The following is a 25,131-nucleotide window of genomic DNA, read 5'->3' on the forward strand; positions in this document are numbered from 1 at the left end:
GCTAACAATCTGTATCTCTCTTTGAACATAATCATGTTTGATTGGGTTCAGTGTACTTTGTCACTAAACTCTTGACTTTGAAGATGCAAATCAAGACAAAATTAAGTTAAAGACTGAGCTATCAGCACAAAAATGTTGTTCATTTGAAAACCCATAAACACCATTTGTTCATCTCAATGAAACTTTTGTTTCAGGGTACTCTTTCAATATCACTAAAATTAATCTGAAATAAAAGATCAAACAATTCTGTTGCATGGCAATATGTATATTTTTGCATGGCTGAACTCATTTATTATGTTGCACACCCTGACAAATTTTCTTTAATGACATGGCCCTTAACATGTAATGAGAAATCATTGTTCAATGGAAAATGGAAAAAGAAAGCATATACCATACTACACAGAAAACTCTGAAAATTCAAAGCTGGACCCCAGGATGAGCTCAGAAGTTCCACACTTGGGTCCTTCCTATAGTAAAACATGACATTAATCTGCAGTTGCTCCAGAAGTCCCACACTTCTTGTGAATACCTAGTGACTCTACTTTATGTTGCTTTACAAGTTCCCATTCATCTCTGAAACATCTTTTCAAGCTTCCTCCTAATGCTTCAAAGAAACTAGTGTTAAGGATAAGATAAATATGATGTGCTTCTCCTTGCTGAGTGCATTGATTTAAGGCATAGGCACGTCTTCCTCTTTGAACAGAGATGGTGTATAATCCTGTGTCCCAATACAATTTTTATCCTGGGTGACCCCTTTGCATTGAAGTGTCAGCTCAAGAAATGATAATGACAGGAGCTGTTCAATTAGCAAGTCCTAACAGTGTCACTAAATGTAATGTGGAGCTGCTCATTTTGCTGTCTTTCAAAAGTGCACTTCACTGGTGTCTTCAAGCCTGCCTTTTCAGCCTGAAACACCTATGAGAATGGCTTAATCCAGATGCCACTGAAATCAATGGGAATGCCTTCCAATTGACTTCAACAGGCTTGGTGTCAAGTTCTTGGTGCTCAAGTGTTTAGTGCCCATAAAGAAATCCAGGAGAATGGCTTGAAAGAAGAACCCACGCTGTTCTATCTCGACATTTTGAGGTTGCTGTAGGTGTAATAAACCTATGATTATTTATTCATTGGATTATGTGCGTTGACAGAAATGTATGGGAATCATGTATGGAATCTGTTTCATAAATCTTGTGCCTTTCTCATGATGTGTCATATCTTTGATGTTATTAACACTTTTTTACTTTGGAGAAAAACAAAACAGTTTTAAAGTATCTCCAAGTTAACAGTTTTATTTCAGCACAAGCTTTTATGCCACAACAGACTCGCCAGTTTTCAAGTGTGAGAGGACTCTCTATTGATTTTGCAACAATACATTTAGATGGCTACCTCTCTGGGATTCATGTAAACAGCAGTTTTCTTGGGTTCTGCATCTGTTTTGAATGAGCAGGTTGTATCATACAAACCAATGAAAAAAATCTGCTTCATAATAAGCATTTCTGATATTTGTAGTATCTAAAATATGTAATGTTGACCTTCTATTACTCTTCATGTAGAAATCTAGATGTTGAATTTACTTTTTTTTTTCAAATTTATATCCTGCTTCTTTAGCTTTAAGGCAGCTAAACTACTGCACTTTAAATAGTTAATCTACTTCATGCCAACTACCATTAGACATGTTTCTCATTTAGGTCTTTTAAAAATCTTTATTCTAATATAGTTCACATTTTTAGAAACAGGAATCTGCCTGCAATATTGACAGCAAAGGTTGAACCAGACACCTGCTGGTTGTGAGCATCCAAAGTTTCATACGTACAGCAGGTGCCCTGCCTTTCAAAGAAGTATACAGACTTCTACAGACTGACATTAAATTGCTTCTGCCCCTTTTTTTGGAGTGGAGTCAAATATTAATTCCATTTTACTTTCGGTTTGCACAGACTATCTTGGGTATTTTTTCATCTGCACTGCAAACAGTTGTGATCCTGAGGACAGAATGGCTTGCATAGTCCACAAGAGAGATTAAATGTTATATCAGTTAAGATTCTTTCTCACTGCATTATTGCTCTTTTTAAGGGACAGTTTCCTTTCTCTACAGACACATCTTAGAGATGCATCATGCACTATATGTAACCTAACACTGGGGTACATAACAGAGGCAGAGACTGCAAAGTAAATTTCAGCAAAACATATATAACCTTGATGTTCTTTTAGATACCAATCTGCAGATCTTCTTTTTCTTTTTACTTGGTCCTGGACTATTTTATAACTGTCAGAATTTGATTCCATGAATGGGCTTTACTACAGCTAATCAAAAACCAGTTTGTAGCTGTCAATCATCTTTCATTAACATGACACAATTTTGATGTCATTGAAAGGTCCTATACTTAAATACATCTCTCAGAACCATATATAGGATTATGGAAAGTAGTGCACTGTGTTGCTCATGGGATACATGTCCTGGAGCATCCTAAGTATTTTAAAAAAATATAAGTTTATCTTCTACTGTGATGGGTCTTCATGGTGCTTGTCTTATTAATCAGTTGTTTTAGTTTTTGCTTGAGAAAATTGTAATAATATGAGAGTCTTATTTGTGTACACTGTAACTGTAGTTTTCAAAATGCAAAATGGGCCATAAGTAGGGGAAGGCTAAGCAAATTGTAGGATCCTGCTTTTGAACATTTCTTAGGTAATGCGATAGGTGATGAGGTGCCACTTTCTAATTCATCCCAGACACTGAATTGATTGACAGGTCTAATGACCAATAGGGCAACTTATTTGCATTGGCTTTTTGTTCCCTGGTAGTTCCACCCATTTGAATACAGTCCATGTATCCAAATATTTTCTCTGCCTGATTTCTCTGTCTTCAGACTTGGTTGACAGTGATATCTACAGGTGGAGCTGCCTTGTAGGTTTTTTGGCATTATTTTAGGTTTGTTTCACTCATGACATTATATCTAAACAGGTATACATGGACTCAGAAATAAAAGACAGGCTCCTGCATATTAAACCATTAATGAAGACAGTCTAGTTTTCTGAGTGTACACATTTGGAAGTCAGAAATGTTAGAGTCGCTAGTGCATGTATACATGGTAAATGAGCATGAATATAAAATTGTCGTATGACATGGTTTCTTCCAATGTCTGCAGATAAAATGTAGTACATGACTTGGCCTTTACCTAAATTAAGAGAAGCTCTAAAACGTTGTCTTTACTTTGTGGAGGCTTGCTATAACATAGTTTGAGAACTCCTGGAAAGATTTAGATCCAATTTGAACATTATTTATAAAAAATTTATGTGAGAACAATGAATACTACACAAAGAGGGTCACCCTGGGACTTCTTGTACTGAAACTTCATTTACACAAAGTTTATATATATATATTTATATATATATATATATATATCTGTATATATATATTTATATATTCACACACGCACGCACACACAAAAACAGTCTTTGATAGGCTCTCTGTGTTGTAGTAAAAATAGTTGGCAGCTCTTATCTGGGAGGCCAGCAAAGGCCGTTGTGCTGCCGGCAATGCCTGCCACCAACAGTCTTTCTCAGAGGCAGACACTTGAGTTTATCTGGCAGGTGGAACTAGATCCTGCCTGAGACAGGAATAACCTCCCATTGGGACACACACACAGCTCGTAGATTTTTTGCCTAGATCCAGTAGAGGAGTAGGATCCCTGAGGCAATCTAGGTAGTTTGATATTTGCAGCATCCAATGTTATCTGAAGAAGAAGAGAAAAATAAATTAGTAGAATTATTGATTTGTTGCTTCAGTGGAAATAGACTGATACACTGATTTTATAGTACATAAGCAAACCATACTAAGACAATTTCTCTAGTGTTTTCTTATACAGAAAAACAATGCAACTGTGTCTGTAGCATAATAGGATAGTTTATCTGACATTTCATTATTACATATAGAGCTAGCCTGTTGTGAGGTGCTAGGGTTCCTTCCAAACCCAGTACTCTCATTTGTCAGTATGTGCGTATGTACGTATATGAATCTACTACAGGGACAGAGGATATTGATTCCCTTTTTGTATTTCATTCTAAGTGTGTGACATCAGATGCATAGCTAATTCTACTCTAATGAACAGGTATAGCAGAAAAGGAAATAGAAAGCTTGTGCTAACTACCTCAAAGCTTAAATTTACAAGCCTCTGTCATGTTTAGAGTTTTTGCTTATGACTGCAGAGATCCAGGTTGAGACCATTAGATGGTTAGCCTAACTTGCATTGTAGAATTGATGAGGATAAAAATGAAGTAAAGAAACTACAGGGGAGGGGCTGTGGCTCAGTGGTAGTACACTTGCTTTGCATGCAGAAGGCCCCAGGTTCAGTCCTTGCCAACTTCAGTTAAAAGAATCAAGTAGTAGATGATGTGAAAGACCTCTCATTGAGACACTGGAGAGTCACTGTCAGCCTGAGCAGAAAATGCTAACCTAAATGGATCTTAATGAATTCACATATATGCCATTCACTGTTCCGTGGAGAAAAAACATATAGATTAATAATATGTTAGAACTGAAGGTTTGGGGCAATATTAGCAGTGTATAGGCATATCATATATAAGGTATAAGATTGCAAAGACAGAAAATGTACTGACAATACTGAGTTCTTCCCCCCCCCATCCCACCATCTTGTTGAGCATACTGACAACAAGAGCAGAGCAAAGACTTAAATCCATGAAAGCAGCAAAAATAACAAGTCCCATCAGGGAAAGCAAACTATAGTGGTAGAATGAAGTTATTAATATTTAGAATAGTTATAAGGCAAAGCTTTTCCCCTACTAATATCTCAGCTTACACGGTAAAAACCATGCAGCTAAAAACCCATATAATCTGAATTAATCTTATTTTATATTTTTCCTGCAAGTTATGGTTGAACCAAGAAGCCACTAAGACTTTGGGCCAGTTACTGTCTCTCTCTTTTATTTATCTCAGGGGGGCTGTTATAAAAATAAAACAGAATGTTGGGATCATGCATACTGCTCTGAGGGGCTAAGCTAGGGTTACCAACCTTCAGGTAGGGGCTGGAGTTCTCTCAGAATTACAAATGATCTCCTTTATAGAAAATAGCAGCTTTGGAAGATGGACTCTATGGCCGTTTCTGCACGGCCATGATTGGGGTTGGGTTGGCGTATACGACGGCGACCCAACCCCCCAGGACCGTTCACACGAATGGTCCCAGAAACAGATGGGAAGACGGCACCGCGGAGCGCCGTCGCCCGGCCGACTTGCTGTGTCTGTGGCCGTCCGGTGCGTCGCCGAGGCCTGGGGACACGCCCCCCTGCCCTGCGTGAGTGCTCCAGCGTTGCAGGGCAGGGGGCGTGTCCCCAGGCCTCGGCGACACGCTGGACGGCCACAGACACGGTAGGGGAGAGCGAAAGGGGTGGGGGGAGGGCGCTTTCGAGCCGCTGCCGTTCGCACGGCAGCGGCTCAAAGTCGCCGTTTTCCGAAAACCTTGAGGGGAAGGCGTTTTTGCCGTCTCCAGGGCGCCGTATTTGGCCCATGCGGAAAGGGCCTATGGGATCACACCTTGCTGAGCTTCCTGCCCTACTCCAGCTCTGCCCCCAATCCAGAATTTCTAAAACCAGAGTTGACAATTCTGGGCATGTGCATTTATGCAGCTCCCAGCATTTTTCCCCAAATTATCAGACACTGTGCATATCATGTGAACAACAGGAAACCTTGAAAAACTATGTCATGGTAAATTGTTAACCCTGCTAACATAGACATTCCTGAATGCTTAACTTCAAAAAAAGGAGTAGGGGGCCTTAATTCTGCCTAAAAGCCATGTTAGTTAATTGCTCTGTTAGAATTTTTAGCTGTGTGGATCATGTTACGGCAACTCAGTGGTAAAAGAAAAGAGACAATTCTGTACAGTTCAGTTCAATAAGCCCTTACTGGCATAATAATAACAGAATACATACATACATGCATACATGCATACATGCATACATGCATGCATGCATACATACATACATACATACATTTGAATATAACAATAAGTATAATAATAACATAAAATGCATACGATAATAAAATAAAATGATTAATTACTGTAATTTCTGAAATAAAATCTGCAACTATCACACAGAAGGAGAGGTCTGGGTTATCTAACAAATAGAGTAGTCTAAATAATTCAGGGAGATCAGTTGAGAATACAGGAGTAAGGTTCACAAACTGAGATTTAAATCCCTTAAATCTAGAACAATGCAATAATTGACGTTCAACTTTTACTCTCTTTCACTTGCCACACTATTAACAAGTCCATGTGTGGCTTCTAGCCTTTGAACATTCTTCCCATGACTTCCCTTTTCTCTGTATGTTCTTTATGGAATGCTAAGAAAGAGTTTTTGCAATAATCCCCTCCATCCCAAACATCAGAAAAGGTTGGCCAAAAATATGCCTCTTTGCTTAATGAATTGTTTTAGCTTCATTTTCAGTTGCAAAGCAGCAAAAGCAGTGCATATAATGGCAAAAACTAGAATTGCCAGCTCCAAGTTGGGAAATTCCTTGAGATTTGGAGTGGGGGGCAGAGAGAATGGAGTTTGAGGAAAGGTGAAAGCTTAGTAGATAGGTGATGCCATAGCTGGCATTTTCAACAGGGGAAATGTTCCCTGTAATCTTGAGATCAGTTGTAGTTCTGAGAGAAGTCCAGCCCCCCATCTAGAGATTGGCCAAATCAGACATGACAGAAGCCATGGGTAAAGCCATGGATAGGGCACAGTGTATACCAATTTCAGAAACCTGTCAGCATGCCAGCAGCATTCCTGCTTCGGCCCTCTGTTGCTGATATGCTACAAGAATGTAGTGTATTTATCATGACAAGGCGCTCGTGGAATGATTTCCAAAGGAATCAGTATCTTACCCATAGTTTCAGCCATAAATGGTTTTGAATGGCTGTTGTAAATCAAGAACTAGGGCTACATCTACATTGTTGAAGTTTGCTAACGTTACACTATAACAATTTTCAGCTCCTGGATAATCCTTTCCATATAGGCAAATCCAATTGTGCAGGAACTTCTGGAGTTCTGACACAGGATTGTGGGGCAACCATAAAAGGGCTGCTGCAGAAAGTGGAACCAATGACAGGAGAAGTGACTGGCTAGAAGCAGAGAACAACCTCTGAGCTTCTTAGCTAGAGGGTAGACACCTGCTGATCATCAACCATCACTGCTCATTCATTGTGCCTCTTTCCTGCATGTATGCTTATTTAAATCACAGGGTGTGCTGCCCTATGAACTTGGCAATGTGAATTTCTTAAAGGAGCCAGAAATTAGCTGCCTCTGTTGGTATGCTGCAAACAAAAATGATGCAATCTGCCCTTGTAAACTATTCTTGAATCTTTCTAGTCTACAAGGTGTGACCCATCAAGCTAAACTATGTCTATCAGCCATGCATGGCAGCCTTCCAGAAGTTTACTCTTTCTGTTGTGCTGCCTGCCTAGCACCACAAAAACAGGAGGCTGTCAAACAACTGGCAAGCTACAACACTTGACTGTGTTCATCTTGGTAGATCAGAAGCTATACAAGCCTGAACAACAGTCTGAACCAACAGGATTGGGAGTTTCTGTTTGTTTCCTCCCACGTCTGAGATGTCTTGTCAGCACAGTTTAACTTGATTTTTCTGCCTTTTTCATTTCTGGATATTCCTTCATTTTAGACAGTTTTATCTCTTCCAATATATGGATAACTAGAATATGCGATCTTATTTTTATTCCTTTTAGACTGAGCCCCAATATTGTTTTAATCCATTTGAAAATATTGGACAAGAAAGTCCAGCCTATTATTATTCTCATCACAATTCAGCATCCTCTAAAATGGCTTACAACACCAGAGGCATATCCTAGATATGTAGTCAATATGTATGAACTAGTTTTCTAAAAACACCTCATTTGCTTTAATGTCTCTGCTTTGCTGTCGGGTAAATAATGATAGATTCCAGTCAGAAATTAATACTTGACTCCTGTTCTACCCCAAGGTTTATATGGGTAAATATGTTTTAAAATAGGCATATCACCACTTCACTAATAAAAATCTCAAATAACAACAACAAAACCTGGCCATTGACTATGTGGCTCTTTCTGCATTATCACAAATAAAGTCTGCTTGATTTCAAACTTCAGTCTTATCATAGTAATCCTACACACCCTCATCCAATGCCAACCCCATTTTCATAAAAAGGGGCAGGTATGCAAGGGATAATCTGTTGCTAATCCAATTCTTTTATTTGGAAATGGTATGCTTAATGAAATGCACGCTGATCTCAATAAATAAAACAGGCAGCCCAAAAAGGGCATCAAAATGCCCTGTGCATATTGAGGGGAGAGATATGACTCCAATGAACCATGATTGTAACAAATTCCTGGGATAAAGCTCTTTCTCCTCAAAACAAAAACAGACACAGCTGTAAGGAAATGGAAACAGAGTGTAATGCAATATATGGTACTAACTGTCCCCCTTGCATGTTCTGCTAGGTTTTCTATGAATTGTGCAAGAGGGATATATAATGTAAAGGAGATATGATTGTTTGTTGTAGCTCACCGAGCCACATCTTATTTCTGTTCCCAAAGGTCCCCTGATCTGCAGGAGTAACAGATAAGGGCATGCAGAGAGGATGGGTTCATTGAGTAATACCCACAGAAACTTGCTGCCCTGAAGCTGAACACAATTTTGTTTAGCTGAAATGAGATTAGGATGCACATTCGGCTTTGGCCTTGCAAATATGAAGACATATTTTTAAACTAGAAACTAAACTTTCAGAAAATAATGGGATAATGACATTTGTTGTGGCAACAGTGACAGCATTGGTTTTGACTTCTGGGGAAAGCACAACATTTTTTCAGGCACCCAATATGCAGTCCTGTAAAAATGCAACAGCCCCATAACAAACATTGAGGGAAGATGTCTAGACTATGCAGAGTGAATGAGCAACAAATATCAATTAATTGAGTAAAAGGGGAATTGTGCGGACACTAAAGGCCCTAAAAGACAACAAGCACAATTAATCATATTTCTTTGAACACTTACAATTTGATCACAGTAGAGATATGAAGTAAATGTGAATGATGTTTGTGCACTGGGATGGGAACGTGCCAAAAGGGCTACATGTACATTTGCTTAGAGCAATCTTCTTCACTGTTTTTGTGGACTTTCCCTTGAAAGGATGTATTACAAAATATCCTATGTTACCAGCTTTACCTCATATGTGTGGTTTTGGATGTCTGAGAACCTCAATATTTCTGATCTACAAAATGAAGATCACAGAATTGTATCCTTTACAGAATAAGACCATTGGCTTACAATGCAATCCTGAGGAGAGTTACTCCAATCTAAGTCTATTCATTTCAATAGGCTTATGCGGAGTCCGCATGGGCCATAAACAGCACTCCTGGAACAGTAAAAACACAGTTCCAGGGGCATTGTTTGCATGGCTGCCACTTCCACAACAAGGCAGCGCCGTGCTTCCGCCCTTCCCCACCAGGGCAGAAACATTGTTTCCCTGCCTCACTCAATGAGTGAGGCCTTTGAAAAACAGTGTTTCCCTGCTGGCACCATGGAAACGGTACTGGATTTGAGACACCGCTTTTCAGTGCCTCCATTTCCCTCCCCACACACACACTTACCGTCTCCCCCTGTGGAGCACCATAGGTATGGGGAGGAATGCTCGCACTGGCCTTCGACCAGTTGTAGGATTCAAATAATTTAACAACTGGTTTTGAAAAGACTCAGTGGTGGGATTGCAACCATTCTCTGAACTAGACAAAAATTAGCTACCGGTTCTACCAAATAGGTGTGAATAGACTGAATCCTACCACTGCCTTCGGCCGCTGGGGGTCAGAGGGCAGTGTGGGCATGCCTCCCCATCTCTGCAGAGCTCCGTAGGGAGAGAAGATAAGTGTGTGGAAAGAAAATGGAGGCGCCCCCCACAGGCCGCGGCTGCTCTGGGGTCACTTGTACCTCAGCATGTGAATGGCCCTGGGGATCCACCGGCATTATATATGCTGGTGGGACGCCACTATAGGGGCCTGTGCAGAATCCACCTTAGACTGGAGTAACTCCTCTCAAGGTTGAACTGTTAGGAAACTACTTTTTAAAAAGAAATGTTTATCTCAAATCGTCATTAAATAATGAAAAGTACTCTAGTGGAATAGCTAATTTACATATGATACTAACGGCCTTGATGAATAATGGTTTGTAATGTTTAACCCATGGATGCTGGCTGAGATACTACCTTGTAGCTTGGAGCATCTTCAACCGTCTACATACTTCTAGCACTTTCCTTCATTCAAAACAGAAAAGAGATGCAAAGCTCTCCAGATCAATACAGGTGAATTAAACCCTCCTCATTGCAAAAATGCATGATATAAGGTGTAATTACGCTAGTCAAGTAAATCTCACTTTAAAGTGACAAGGAAAAAGAGAATTTAGTACTACTGCACATTTTTACAGCTGCATAAATCTGTTTCACACAACCAATGCTATTATCCCAGCACTTTAAAACTAATGAATCATCCTGCTGCTTTGAATGGAGGGAGTACAGTTTGCATTCAATGAATTCCATCATTCCAACAAGGAGCTCCAATGTACTGGCTAATCCTCACCATTCTTTTTCAGTTGCAGTGCTGAATGTAATTGCCAAACAAGCACCACCATCAAGTTTTATCTTTAAAGTATCCAAAGATACGATGCAGTCGATAACCATCTGAAATAAAGGAGCCTTGCAAGAAGCCCAGAACACAGTTCTAGCATAGGTTTGGTCTTTTGTATTGCTTCCACTTACCTCACCATCTTTGGATTCCAGCTTGAGCTCTGTCCTACATGTGGCCTCTAAGTTGCCAGCCTCAGCATTTATGTGAACTCCCTTCGGTGCCTCCATCACCAAAGAGCGTGTAGGCGACTCCAGTCTGCAATGTAGAGAGGAGATATAGTCACTTTCTCGAAACCTTAATTTAGGAAATTGTAGGATGGATCTTCTTTTCTGGAAACTTTTGAATTTAATCAAATCATAATTCAGGATGGATCTTCATTTCTGGAAACCTTTGAATCTAATCAATCAATTCCTATGGATTGGATCCTTCTATAGATGGATTCTTCTACCAGTTCAAGGAAACACATCTTTCCTGCTTTCCCTTCCTCAGTAGTGAGAGGGTTGGGAGAATACCTTGACTAAAATATGATGTAACACAGGCAATAAAAGAGGAAGTCAGGAAAATTCAAAATTCAAGCGGGGTACCAACTCAAAATTCAGACCAGAGAATCCCCATGGTTTATAAAAGATTTGAAAGTATGACTTTTTCTCTCCTTTTTACAGGGAAAGTGAAGATCACTGGGCATTAAGCTTTCTTTGATTTTTCTTGCTCCTTCCCACCTTTCCTCACTCACAGAGCAGTAGTTTCTTGGGGTCACCATTTTGGAATGATCAGAAATGCTTTCTTTGTAAAAAATTTTAACATTGATAGTCTAGTGAAGTAAGCAGACAAAAAAAAAGCGTCAGGCAACCTTCCCAAATAGAGGTTGGATGGAAACAACAAGGAAGCGGAGGGTGGTGGTGGTGAGCAAAATGGTAGATCGGCTTGGCTAGGGACACTTTGTAGGAAGACAATCCTTGCATAAACAAAAAACCACAGTAAAACCCCTCTGTGAAGCAAACAGCCATGGGGTAAGTAATGTATGCATAAATGGCCAACATCTGCAAACTACACATTCATTCTAGCAAATGTAAGAAGACTGATTAGAACAGTGTTGCCTAATTTTTGGTCAGGCAGACATCTCTTACAGAGCAGCCCTAAGAACACTTTTCTGGGAGCAAACCCGCTTAAGTAAAATACTGAGTAGACCTGATTAGGATTTCTCCTTTAGTCTAATAACTCTTAGTCTGCGCCTACATAGAAACCATGGGCAAAGTGCAAGTTTATGTCCCCAACAGTTTTACTGGCATCCAAATAACCATCTGTGGCTTTCTTGCAGCTTGCTGTTTTCCTCATTCAACAGTGCCTCCAGCAACAACAAGCAATGGTGCAGGCAGAGAAATAATGAACAAGTCCTGTCAAATAACTGTGGGATAAAGGAATGAAATGGAGCTGCTAGCAGAACTCTAGAGACTGGAGAGCTGTAATAAGTGTGTCAAAAAGCAAGGGATAACTTAGTCCCATGTTAATTCTCATTTCCCTTTGGAACAAGGGGAGAACTACCATTGATAGCCTTAAACTCTGCTTATTTCTCACTTCCTTTTCTCACTTCCCTTTCTTCCATGTCTGGCTACAAAAACATATGCCTACAAATACATCTTGGAATTGTGAGCAAAATTACACATTATTACGACAGAACAAACAAGGGTGTGATTCTGAGAACTACCATGGTACGGGAACAGCTTTCAGTTATAACCAAGGAAGTGTCTATTTGTGTTGAATTATATGCCCATGTTATTTGTTAGTGATAAAATGGGTTCTCAGCTTTGAATCTGGCTCATGCCCGCATCCTTTCACTGAAGTCTTATGGACACTTTCCTTGCAATCAGACTGCTGGAAGGTAATGCAAGGGTTCCAGCACACAACAGGCAATTTTACTCCATGTCTCATCTTAACTTTCCTTTAAACCTTGCCTGTCTACTTCTATTCATGCACCTGCTGATTGTGTGTCTCTTTTACACAGAGACAGATAAACTATGAACACAAGATGAACACAGGAGACAAAGAATAAACAGTTTGAAAGAGCATCAGCTCTTTTCCGCCTCGTGGCCAAATCATTCACTCATACTTAAAAAAACAGTGATAAACTCAATAACCAAAGCTACAAAACCACCTCAGAGAAACCAGTATAAAGAGTACTTTCTCCACTTATACATACATTCTGGCACTCTTCCCAAGATGCTCAAGGTGGTATACATGCTTTTTAACAACAATTTTGTGAGATAGGTTAAATCTGAAAGAGACAGTGTGTGTGTGTGTGTGTGAGTGAGTGTCCAAAAGCTATTCAGTGAGCTTCAAGTAACTGGATCTTAGTTCTCCCCACTCTTAGTCAAGCCCCCTGGCTGTCCACATCTTCTGTGAATCCTGCTAAGTATGAGATGCCAACTCTGAATCTTTAAATGTATTTGAACAAGCTACTCCTAAGTAAGCTACCTCCTACATATCTCCCTTTAATTATAATATCCAATATTAAAACATATTACATTTAATTATTTTGTGCAATATTGTTGCATATGGCCTTGATAATGTAGACCATTCATCTTATGGAAGATATTTCTTTCAAAAAAGCCAGGGCTAATGAGTAATATTTTAAACACATCTATAAGTAATCAGCTCTTCTTGTGGCACTTACAGTGCAATCCTAAACATAGTTGCACCCTTCTAAGGCCATTGATTTCAATTAGAAAACTGTAACTCTGCTTAGATTTGCACAGTAATGCTCTCCTACTTCCTTTACAGAGCTATCAATAAGATATTAAAAACACTTCCAAGCAAAAATTCTAACAGAGACAATATCAGGAATTCTTTTGTTTTCCTTGTTCTTTTAAAGGGAACAAAAAACAAAAACAAAAGGAACATGATACTGGTGTTAGTGGAGTAATCAAACTTGGCTCCAGTTGCAGAGACCAATCTACCAGTCAAAGGTCACTGAGCATATTATTAACTTGTCTGCTTGCCTTTTGTGTCAACCATTCTTAGTGGGCAGTATTTTAGTACTGCTTTGCTTTCCTATATCGTCTTTCATAATCATCTCTAGAATACTCCACCATTAAAACCATTAAACTTCACATACACGCTACAAGGGTCAGTGCTATCAGTCACAGACCAGGAAAGGGGTTTGGGTGTCTTAGTTGATAGTTCCATGGGAATGTCAACTCAATGCATGGCAGCTGTGAAAAAGGCAAACTCTATGCTGGGGTTAATTAGGAAAGGAATTGATAATAAAACTACAAAGATTGTCATGCCCTTATATAAAGCAGTGGTGCGACCGCACTTGGAGTACTGTGTTCAGTTCTGGTCGCCACATCTCAAAAAGGATATTGAAGAGATAGAAAAAGTGCAGAGAAGGGCAATGAGGATGATTGAAGGATTGGAGCACCTTCCTTATGAGGAGAGGCTGCAGCGTTTGGGACTCTTTAGTTTGGAGAGGAGATGTCTGAGGGGGGGATATGACTGAAGTCTATAAAATTATGCATGGAGTAGAAAATGTTGACAGAGAGAAATTTTTCTCTCTTTCTCACAATACTAGAACCAGGGGGCATTCATTGAAAATGCTGGGGGGAAGAATTAGGACTAATAAAAGGAAACACTTCTTCACACAACGTGTGATTGGTGTTTGGAATATGCTGCCACAGGAGGTGGTTATGGCCACTAATCTGGATAGCTTTAAAAAGGGCTTGGACAGATTTATGGAGGAGAAGTCGATCTATGGCTACCAATCTTGATCCTCCTTGATCTGAGATTGCAAATGCCTTAGCAGACCAGGAGCTCAGGAGCAGCAGCAGCAGAAGGCCATTGCTTTCACATCCTGCACGTGATGTCCTAAAGGCACCTGGTGGGCCACTGCGAGTAGCAGAGTGCTGGACTAGATGGACTCTGGTCTGATCCAGCAGGCTAGTTCTTTTGTTCTTATGTTCTAAAACCAAACTGTCAAAAACATCCATGTATCTCCCAATGAAGTATATTCACATTATCACTGAAACATCCATCAACAAAAGAGCAAACTTTATTTCCCAGTTTGTTTAAAAACTCTCAGAGTAATTTACTGGAGGTCAGCATATCAGTTTGTTCTGTAGTTTCAGAGGAATTCATTCTCTTGGAGCAGTCATTACTTATCCAGATTTCTAGTTTTCATTTCCTGCATCATATGCAACCCCATTAATCACTTCAAAAATGGGGACAGCAGCTGAGATCATATTTTCCACAGCACTCCAACCTCTATCAGCACAGGTGCTGGGGCTTTCATTGTTTTCCCAAGTGGAGCTGAAATAAATATTGGAAAGTAGTCAAAAATTTCCAGACTTTGACTGCTTTACAGTGCAGTCCTAAGCTCTGTCTTTGAATGGTTTAGGATTATAACTAAGCTCAACCTTTGCATATCTTGAGAATGTGCCAGTTTATCCTAAAAAAATGTTGGCAGGGTGGATATCTGTTGATAAAAGCATCAGAATGGTGCAACGTTGGTGTCAGTGTATGAATGAGTGGCATCAGGTATATGTCAAAGGAACAACAGGCCTTAATTGGCAGTTTATGTTTTATCAGCCTCAGTCATTCCTCCCACACCAAGACAACACCAGCAAGAACCCTGACATATCTTTAAAAATCCTCATTGACTCTATGGAGAATGAAAATGCCTCACACCTCACCCTCAAGCAATGGTGCAGCAGCTTGGAATGCTAAGTAATCAAGGACAGCTCTTCTAAGCATCATACAGTGTGTTATTAGAGTTTGTAGATAGGGATGAGTTCATATCCCCTGCTTATTACCAGCTTCACCTGTTTTCAGACTGCAACACACACTGGGAGGTCAGGAGTGGAATGAGAAGATGGACATAAGTATAGTCTTGCAAGAAGGAGACCAAGGCTTTAAAACTTTAATACTCCCCAGGATCAATGCAGGCATCTGATAATTCATACAGACTAAAATAAATGTATAAACAACTATGGAGATGGTGCAGAGATTGAGGGGCTGAATGGGAGCAAATGAAAATAATGTGCCCCATGAACAAAGCAGGAAGATGGTTTGTCGGGCTCATGCTAAAATAACGGGGATCCATGGAGGCTCATCCCCAGTGGGCAAAAAAAATGGGCAAAATCTCATTTTTGCCTGAGCTGTGACTGTTTTCTGTGCTTCCCAGTAGGACTTGAAAAAGCAACTCTGCATCTGTTAGGCTTGTGCTTCACTGCTGCCCTATGGCTTCCTCTGTTGTCTTCCATGCCTCTATTGTCTTTCACATGACTAGTGTAAATTCCAAGGCAGCCACAGGAATCCTGATGCCCTATGGCTTGCCACAGAAGACTGCTCTCAAGGACGTGTCCTCTCTCTCAAGGGGTTTTCTTCCTTCTATTTTTCTGCTGTTCACTGTGTTGCTGGCCCAAAGATGACCTTTGTCTTCTTATCAGAATTTCCCTTGGTGGTATCCATTCCCATGGACTCTGATTGACAGTGGCTATGGTGCCTTTTCCCAGGGTGGATAAGGTGATAAGAATGCTGTATTAATGTGCTATTGTTTGTTCCTATTGTTTGTTCCAAGGATGTATATTTTCCTTGATTTGCAAAAGGCTGGTGCTTTTGAGTCTTGCCCACTTCAAGACATAAACCTTCATGGGAGAGATATTCTGGGCACTGGCATGATCTTTTCTGACTAAATTACCTTTAAGCATGTACACATTTTATCTGGAGTGGTGTTATTAAAAAAGGAAATGCAGGAGGGGACTCCAACTCACATCTGCAGAGTTCTCTCAAGTATGCTTACGTCAGAGGTCCTCCTGGTCACACCACCAGGTTCTTTCTAGTAAAGGATGTTGTGTTGACACATGAGTGCTTATGGTATTTTCTTTTCCTTCTTTTTATTGCTCAGCTGCATAAGGAACTATTTCTGATTCACTGCTCTAACAGAAAAGGATTGCATTGGTCTGTATTGCTTTATCAATGTTGCTATATGTTGATATATGTACATTAATTTATTTACTATCTTGGCAGGTCCTGAGCATTGAATTTACAATATGCATTGCCACAACTTCGAGCTATTATTTCTTAAGCTCCAAATTATTTCTCACCAACTTGAACAATTCCTATTGGGCACAAAAATTAGCCACAATTAGCACCTAAGTTTCACCTTAATTGGTAATAGTTACGTTCAGAAAACTTAGATCAATATGTTACCAACTAACTACTACCTTGGACTAGGAATGTGATTTTTGTTTTGTTAAAATCAATGGAATTTCTATGCATAGTAACACAACTTTGAGATTCTGATATTTACGTATTATCTTCCAAAGAACCAATTATAACCCCTTCTCCACCCAAGAGAAAATGTAATTATTTGTCCCCATCGATCAGAAGTTAATTATCCAACATGCCTTAGGTTTTAAGAAATTACAGCAATAAATGCATTCTGATTTGGACCTCACTGTTTGCTTACTGTTAACAGAGAAAATTTCCCTAATAGGAAATGAACACATATTTCTCCTGGAAAAGGTTATTGGGTTAAGAGAGGAGATACTTTGTAATGGAAATTTCTTTTAGCCTTTGCATTCCATATATTGACCCAAAACCCTTTTATACAAGATATGACAGAGTAGTGTGATCAATCCAAAATGTCATTAATTGCCTCTCAGGTTAGGAAAGGTCTACATATGAAACATGATTCAGAGGAGCTTTGCTCCCTTGCATGTGTCAGTGTGCCCTAAAGGTCTTAGGAATCACACGATCATGTTAGAGCAGCAGATCAAATTGCCCGCAGTGTCTATTTTGAAGTTGTGTTCAAGCTGTGCTTGAACTCCCACAAGTTTAGTTTACATTCTGGTTGTGCAGGAAAAAAAATCAATTTTCTGATAGGCTGTTTGGGAGCAGATCAGCTTTGTTTGTCAGGCTTGACAAATATACTTTGGCATATTCAAACAAAACATTACAGTATAATCAGCAACATTTCACCCATGTACATTTTTACACTGCCTGAGTCTTAGTTTTCCTCTCCTCTACAGACTGTCCTTGCTGCTCTGCATGCTGAGCAACAAACAAATTAATCACTCCACAAGTTATTGTAAACACCATCTTTTTAAAAGTTTTACCATTTGGTGTTTTTAGGTCAATGTTACTATTGAGGTTATGCTGTCCACAGGTATTTTGTACAACCTTATAGTAGTATACCATCCCCCATCATTTAATTACCTGACTTGATCATCCATGATATTGGTAGAGAATCAATTTAATCTACTGAACAGATGTAGAGGTATGACAGAGTCCATCTCTACAGATACCTCACAATCACAAAGCAGTTTGACAGCTTTTCAAGGTGACAGTTGACAAGATAACAGCTCTAAGGATCAACTTAAAAGTGATGGCAGCTGTTTAACCTGGTAATTTTATCACTGAACCGGCTCACCATGAATTCACAGCACCTCTAGTTTTGTTGCCCGCATCTTGTGGGAACCCACATATAGGTACCATCAATCATATGTTCCATAAAGCCACATAATTGCAAGTACAATCATATACAGTTGGTGACAATACTGTATAGTATAACCTTGCTGAAAGCTGAAAGCTGGGATCCAACTGACTTCAGGTGGCACAATAGGGCCAACTATATCCAGGGCTGGCAGACCAGAGGGAGAACTCCCTTACTGCAATCTGCCAGCCCTTGCCCCACCCCTCCAGCCCCACCAGACTGTACTGGAAGGAACAAAGTGCCCAGGGAGTCCACATGGACCAGAGCAGAAGGAGGAGTACTGGGAAGCCTGTGCAGCTGCAAAGTCCTCCCATGTTGTTGTTTGATGACACTGCTGTCTGTAGGTTCTGAGACTTCACTAATTGCCTTCTCCAGGTTCCTGTGGGCCCACAAACAGGGCCCCAGGTAAGTCCAGGATTCACACATTTGTGCCCTGTCTCTCCAGTTACCACATATATCACCACATGACTTACAGTGTGTTAACACTAAAAACAATAACACTTCACAGACTAGAGCCAATTACCCACTGCTGGCATTCCCAGGCTTCGCCCTGCTCTACAGATACCTGTAGAAAAGTTGGACCAGAAGTACTCTAGTTTTCCCTGATGTGCCTCCCTGATGCACCTTCTTTCTTGGCACGCTGCAAACAGGTAGCGCATCAGGGCAAGATTTTTCCCCGTTGCATTGCATGCCTCTATGCCAGTGGGTAACTGGCCTATATGTAATAAAATGCTGCACAAAGGTGACAAAATTGAACATTGGAATAGTTTCAAGCAGCAGTCAAAACAGTTAAAATGTGAAGAGACAAAATAACTTTAACAGTAATGAATTAAAATGGGAATAATGATCTTAAAAACCTTAAAAAACAACCAACATAAAAGGAAAGAAATAGCCTTCTAAAATAACAGTGCTATAAAAAGCTGAACTGATAAAACTGCATGAAGGATGGAGAAACTAAAAGGTTGGGAAAATGGAACTGGGCATATAAAAGAATATAAATTCATCACCACTCAATCTTCCCCAGCAGTACCACTACCGAAAAGGATTAATCTCTGATAGGTTTGTTCTGTGCCTGGTGGAGGTGAGAGATTTCCTGCCTCCAGTTCCTGTTGCCCACCAGTATTCTGGTGGCTGGTAGGAGGAAAGAAATAGTGTTACATCACTTCTGGGGAAAATCCAGAAGTTATGCTGTGCTTCTCCATGAATTTCTAGAAACTCTGTGGAAAAAAGTAAGAAGCACATGAGGCAGATAGGGAATGACAGTTATGGTGAATGACCAATGTTGAGAAGTCATCCAGGCTTAGAAAAGTCCTCTTTGGCTGGAAAGGTTTGATTTTACAGCAAAGAGTGAAAACATGCCATCTCTTTGGGAAGAATTTAAAGTCCAGATTAGTAAAAGTTTTTTTGGAAACAAGGAAGGGAGACGTGAAAAAAACAGCCATCCATTCTGTGTGTGCATCTGCACATGTGACCCAGACAGTGTCTCTGTTTGTGTGACCTGTGTGTGATGACATGGATTCAACAGTAGCAAGGGAAGAGACAGGGGAGGGAACAGCCTTTCAAACTAAAACCCCCCCAACCCCCCCCCCACTAAAATTGGTTAGGAGGGATGTGATAAAAAGGACAGCATAAGTCAAGATGGGATGGATGCTCTCCCCATTTCATGAAAAAGGCACTGGTCTTAATCTAGTTAACAAAGGCCACTGTGAACTTTTACCCACATTATAAATTTAGAAAGCGGACACAGAGCAAGCTTGTCAGAGAGCAGCAAAATCAGTTGTGACCCTCATAAAAATAATATAATGTAAGTCATTAAAGAGAACCTTTGAAAACATATCCTAGATATTATGGCCCACAATAAAATATTTATCAGGATTATTTATTCCCTGGCACTGACATAAATCTCCTTTTCAATTATGTCCTAATGAAATGCACCAGTTACGGTTTGAATGGTGACATACAATTGTAATCCCATTCAATGGAGATAAATCTTACTTATACAAGCTTTTGAGCATACTTTCCTCGACAATATTAATTATGGGTGTAAACAAAGATGCATTATTATCTTAGTATCCAGTGATAAATCCTGGGGTTTATCATAACATGTTCTTCTGTTTGACAGACTTAATCACCTCAGTTTCCTACAGTTATTCTGCAAATCCATAATAAAACTCAGGACTCAGGTGCAGATGAATTCTGAGTCACCTTGTTCTGACCTGGTGTTTGAAACCAGATGCAACTCAACAGAGGGAAGCAAATACAGATAATTAAAAAGCCCCGTTTCAGTTGTAATCTGTTAAACTCGAATTTATTCTTTTTAAGAGCCTACTAATATGCTGAGGTTTTGCCCTCTGATATGTAAAAGAGAAAATACCACCACGGATGCTCATTGAGAATTTTAATGTGCCAGAGTGACTTAATTAAAACAACTCAAAGACTTGGACTTCTTGAAATCTCTGCATCAGTGCAGAAAAGTGTCCTTATGCTGAATTAGCAGTCAATCATTTTAAATCAGAAGGTATTCTCTTGATGCTACCCACCATTGACAGAACACAGAAGGTAAATCTTAAAGCAAAAACAAAAAAATGGTCCCAAGTTAAAAAGGGTGCATATAGTAGCTGTTTTCCTGATCTGAGGCTCAAACTAGATATTATATTTGGCAATGGGACAGGTTGGGCCACTGGTTGGCTCAACCACCATAACAGGGACAATTGGTTGGTATGCTTCAGGAAAGCGGTGTGGGGTGGAAACCTTGTCCTTCCTCCTCCCAAGTTACAGTCCCACACCAACTCATTACATGGGAACTTGGATTCCTCAGTGTCACATTTGGCTGTGACCCCATCTGTGGCCAAACTCTTCACTATTCTGCCCACCCATCCCTCTCCTTGCTGCTCTGCCTGCCCACTCCCACTCCCACTCCCACTTCACCAATCTGCCTATCCATATCCCCATTGCCATTCTGCCTGCCTGTGAAGATGTTGTTCTGGTTACAGTATCAGGCAGATTCACACTAGCCTGACAAGGACCTTTGATCTCCATATAGGAAGCCTAAATGATTTGAATAAATTACACAAAGGAAGCTAGTGGCCAAATGGTTGTACATCAGAGAGGTTGATTTTTGGGGTGGGGGGTGGGGACAGGAAACAGAGTTTACCTGAGAACCAAAAGGAGAGAACAAAGAGATTCTGATCTAAGCGGGGCAGGAGAAAGCAATTCCTGATCCCATGTCTGCAACAAAGAACATGCTTGTAATAATGCTGTAACTGAGAATTCTATGTATTAAAACATTTTTTATTTTCTGTTTTTTCAATAAAATATTTGGAAAACAGCATTTTTTGAGTATCTGGAAAAAAGACAGACAGGCGGGCAGTGCCCCATTCCTGGTCTTGTGACACTGCCCACCCATCCCCTTGTCCAATGCAGGCTTCATACCGGCAGGCAACCTTTCTTATTCACGCCATATTATACCTTTCATTACCCCATGTCCATCATGATAGCACAGCTGACTGAAATTTGTGATTAAACAGAGGCATATAGAGCAACTGACACTTCTGCCAAATTCATTCACAACAGTAAAATTTAGTAATGAACATACAGTAGAACTGAGTACAGCTCTGCCCTGCAGGTGAATGGTGAGATTTCATATTGACTTTAACACTGAAAATGATAAAAATAATGAGGCTGACAACCACCAAAAAGCAACCTTAAGGCAAATCAATAGCGAACTCAATGGTTAATAGTTTATCTGACTTCAGCTTTTGTTCCCCCAAGCGGCTTCTAGACTAGTTTCAGTCTTATGCTAAACAGTTCTGCTCTCCCACACCAATACAGGTGTAAGGCATGGGCTCTTGTATCGTATTGTGATTATGATCTCTTGACTATTAACTATAGCAAATCCAAAATCATTGTTTACCAGAGGATGATCTAAGCATAAATGGAAGATTAGAGTGAATACTGTTGAACAGCTAACATGGTTTCAAATATGTAGGTGTGGTTTTTCATTCATCTGGGTCTTGACACACTCAGATTAAGGCTGTGATTGGGAATGCACAGAAAAATGTCTTTGCTTTGGGAAAATTTTCTATCCCAGAGGAGGCCAATACATTCCTTCAGGTACCCATGTCTTTGTGGCCAAGGTTACTACACAGTCACTATATGGCATATGTACATATGCTAACTTCAGATCTTCTGAAATCCTACTAAATTTCTGAGAGCCACACTTGCAATGTCCTACTGCATATACAGTTTTGCACTAAAAACAGGTTTAATTTTTTTCTCTCCTGTGAATTTTGCACCTTTAACAGTAACAGATTCAGTTCAGCCAAAATAAAAAAACCCTTTCAGAGAAACTACACTCTATTACATATTCTCCTAGTAGCTTTTTTTTGGTCATATGGCAATTTCTGGTGGAGGTCTCAAGGCAAAAAGACTTCAGAGGTGGTTTGCCATAACCTGCCTCTGGGTCATGACCCTGGTATTCCTTGAAGGTCTTCATCCAAAGACTTGCCAAGGTTGCTTAGCTTTTGAGGTATGATGAAATCAGGCTAGCTTTAGACCAGGGGACTGCAACCTGCGGCTCTCCAGATGTTCATGAACTACAATTCCCATCAGCCTCTGCCAGCATAACCAATTGGTTCATAAACATCTGGAGAGCCGCAGGCTGCAGACACCTGCTTTAGACTATCCAGGTCATGACAGTAGCTTAATAGGCAAGTTTATTCCAAAGCTAAGTCTGAATATAAGAACATCAAACTTCAGCACCATTTAAGTTCTGCTGCAAAAACCCATTATTTCAGGAACAAGAGACTGGTGTTGTCAAATTATTTAGATATTTATTGATTCCCAAAACCAGAATAGCTTTCACCTGGCCTGCCTTAATATAGTTTCATCTGATTTATTAGAAGAAGAAGAAGAGTTTATATCCCCCCCTTTCTCTCCTGTAGGAGACTCAAAGGGGCTTACAATCTCCTTGCCCTTCCCCCCTCACAACAAAAACCCTGTGAGGTGGGTGGGGTGAGAAAGCTCCGAAAAGCTGTGAGTAGCCCAAGGTCACCCAGCTGGCATGTGTGGGAGTGCACAAGCGAATCTGAATTCCCCAGATAAGCCTCCACAGTTCAAGTGGCAGAGTGGGGAATCAAAACCTGGTCCCTCCAGATTAGAATGCACCTGCTCTTAACCACTATGCCACTGCTGCTCCCATATTAGAAGAAAGATACTGTGATGTACCACTCCTGGAGTGTTGATGTCCTTGATATACTGGTTGTTGGCCTTCATTACAATTCGAGCTTCACCTAGAGGCCTAGGAAGTTGTAATGTATCAGCGTAGTATTTGTGCAGATCCCAGCAGGGCTGCCTTCTGAATTTGACCAATGCTAATTTTGTCAATTCGAAGATGTTTCAAGTGCTGCCCTAGTGTTTTTTGGATGGCACCCAGTGTGCCGATTACCACTGGGACGACCTCATCTAGTTTGTGCCATAGACGCTGAAGCTTGATTTTCAAATCATGGTATCTAGTGACCTTCTCGTGTTCTTTTTCAATGACCCTGCTGTCACCGGGGACTGCTATGTCGATGATGCTCACTTTCTTGTCCTTGATCACAGTGATGTCTGGTGTATTGTGTTTCAACACTTTGTCCCTTTGTATTAGAAAGTCCCACAGGATCTTGACCTTCTCATTTTCCATTACTTTCTCTGAACAATGTTCCCACCAGTTCTTAGCTGTTCTTATGTTGTAATTCTTGCATAAATTCCAATGGATCATCTTGGCCACTGAGTTGTGTCTTTGTACTCAGTCTGGGCAATCTTTGTGCAGCAGCTGAGGACATGATCTACAGTTTCATCAGCTTCTTTGCACAATCTGCATTTTGCATCATCTGAGGATTTTTCGATTTTGGCCTTGATCGAATTTGTTCTAATGGCTTGCTCTTGAGCGTCTAAAATCAGGGATTCAGTTTCCTTTTTCAAGTACCAGTTGTTAACCACAGCCAGGTCTTTTTGTTGTCTACCCTGTCCTTGATTTCCTCCAGAAATTGGCCATGCAGTGCTTTGTTGTGCCAGCTTTCAGTCCTCATTTTAATCACATTTTTTCTGTATTCTTGTTTGGTTTTCTGGGTTTGCAGCAAATGTCTGTTCTTCACTTCAATCAATGCCTGTTCTTCATTTTCCTTCACATAATCGGCCAGTGCATGCTTCTCCTCCTCCACTGTTTGCTGTACTTGCAGTAAGCCTCTGCCACCAGATCTCCGGGGAAGGTATAATCTATCAGTATCACTGCGTGGGTGTAAAGCATGGTGCATTGTCATAAGCTTCCCGAAGTTTTTTCTATCCAATGCATCCAACTCATCCTGTGTCCAGTGCTGATGATTCCAGCAGTGTACCTGATGATCGGGAAGTGGCCCAGGTGTTGGGATGTAGGACCTTGATGGTATCCCCACCGCTTAATTTAGGATTTTTAAAATTCTTTTCCTGACCCCCCCCCCTCTGGTGTACTCTCTGCTGACAATAAATAACACAGTCTTCTTCACTTCTGCCCTGGTGCTTCTGATGTTATCCAACGGCAAAAGGTATTTATAAGCTGCCTCTTGGTTGCACTTGATGAGTTGGCCATCAGGCATTTCAATCCCATCACTCTTGGTGATTTTGCCCCTTTTTATTGCCACGGTAGCGCATTTTTCCAGGCCAAACTCCATTGAAATGTCTGTGCTGAATATTCGGACTATTAGTGACTGGATTTCTGTGTCTGATTTCCCATACAGCTTCAAATCATCCATGTACAGCAAATGTGAGATTTTTTCTGAGTCTTTGGCCATTTGATAGCCCAACTTTGTTTTCTTTAAAATTACTGTTAGTGGGATCATGGCAATGATAAACAGTAAAGGCAATGGTGAATCATCTTGGAAAATTCCTCGCTTAATGTTGACTGTTCCGAAGTTTTCATTTCTGACTGTCAGTTCAGTTTTCCACTGTCTCATCGCTTTTTCA

General features: G+C 40.4%; 1 protein-coding gene across 6 annotated transcripts in view; it reads right to left on the reverse strand.

Moving 5' to 3' along the window:
- Positions 1-247: 247 nt before the first annotated feature.
- SGCD (sarcoglycan delta) overlaps positions 248-25,131 on the reverse strand; it is a 556,728-nt gene continuing 531,844 nt past the window's right edge. For all 6 annotated transcript variants that reach the window (XM_048488180.1, XM_048488177.1, XM_048488178.1 and 3 more), the window contains 2 exons: positions 10,793-10,916; positions 248-3,728 (listed from right to left, as the gene is read on the reverse strand). In XM_048488180.1, coding sequence (XP_048344137.1) covers positions 3,555-3,728; positions 10,793-10,916 — 298 coding nt within the window. In that variant the 3' untranslated portion in view covers positions 248-3,554. The remainder of the gene's footprint in view (positions 3,729-10,792; positions 10,917-25,131) is intronic.

Source organism: Sphaerodactylus townsendi, linkage group LG03 (genome assembly GCF_021028975.2).
Source record: "Sphaerodactylus townsendi isolate TG3544 linkage group LG03, MPM_Stown_v2.3, whole genome shotgun sequence".
Taxonomy (NCBI): Eukaryota; Metazoa; Chordata; class Lepidosauria; order Squamata; family Sphaerodactylidae; genus Sphaerodactylus; species Sphaerodactylus townsendi.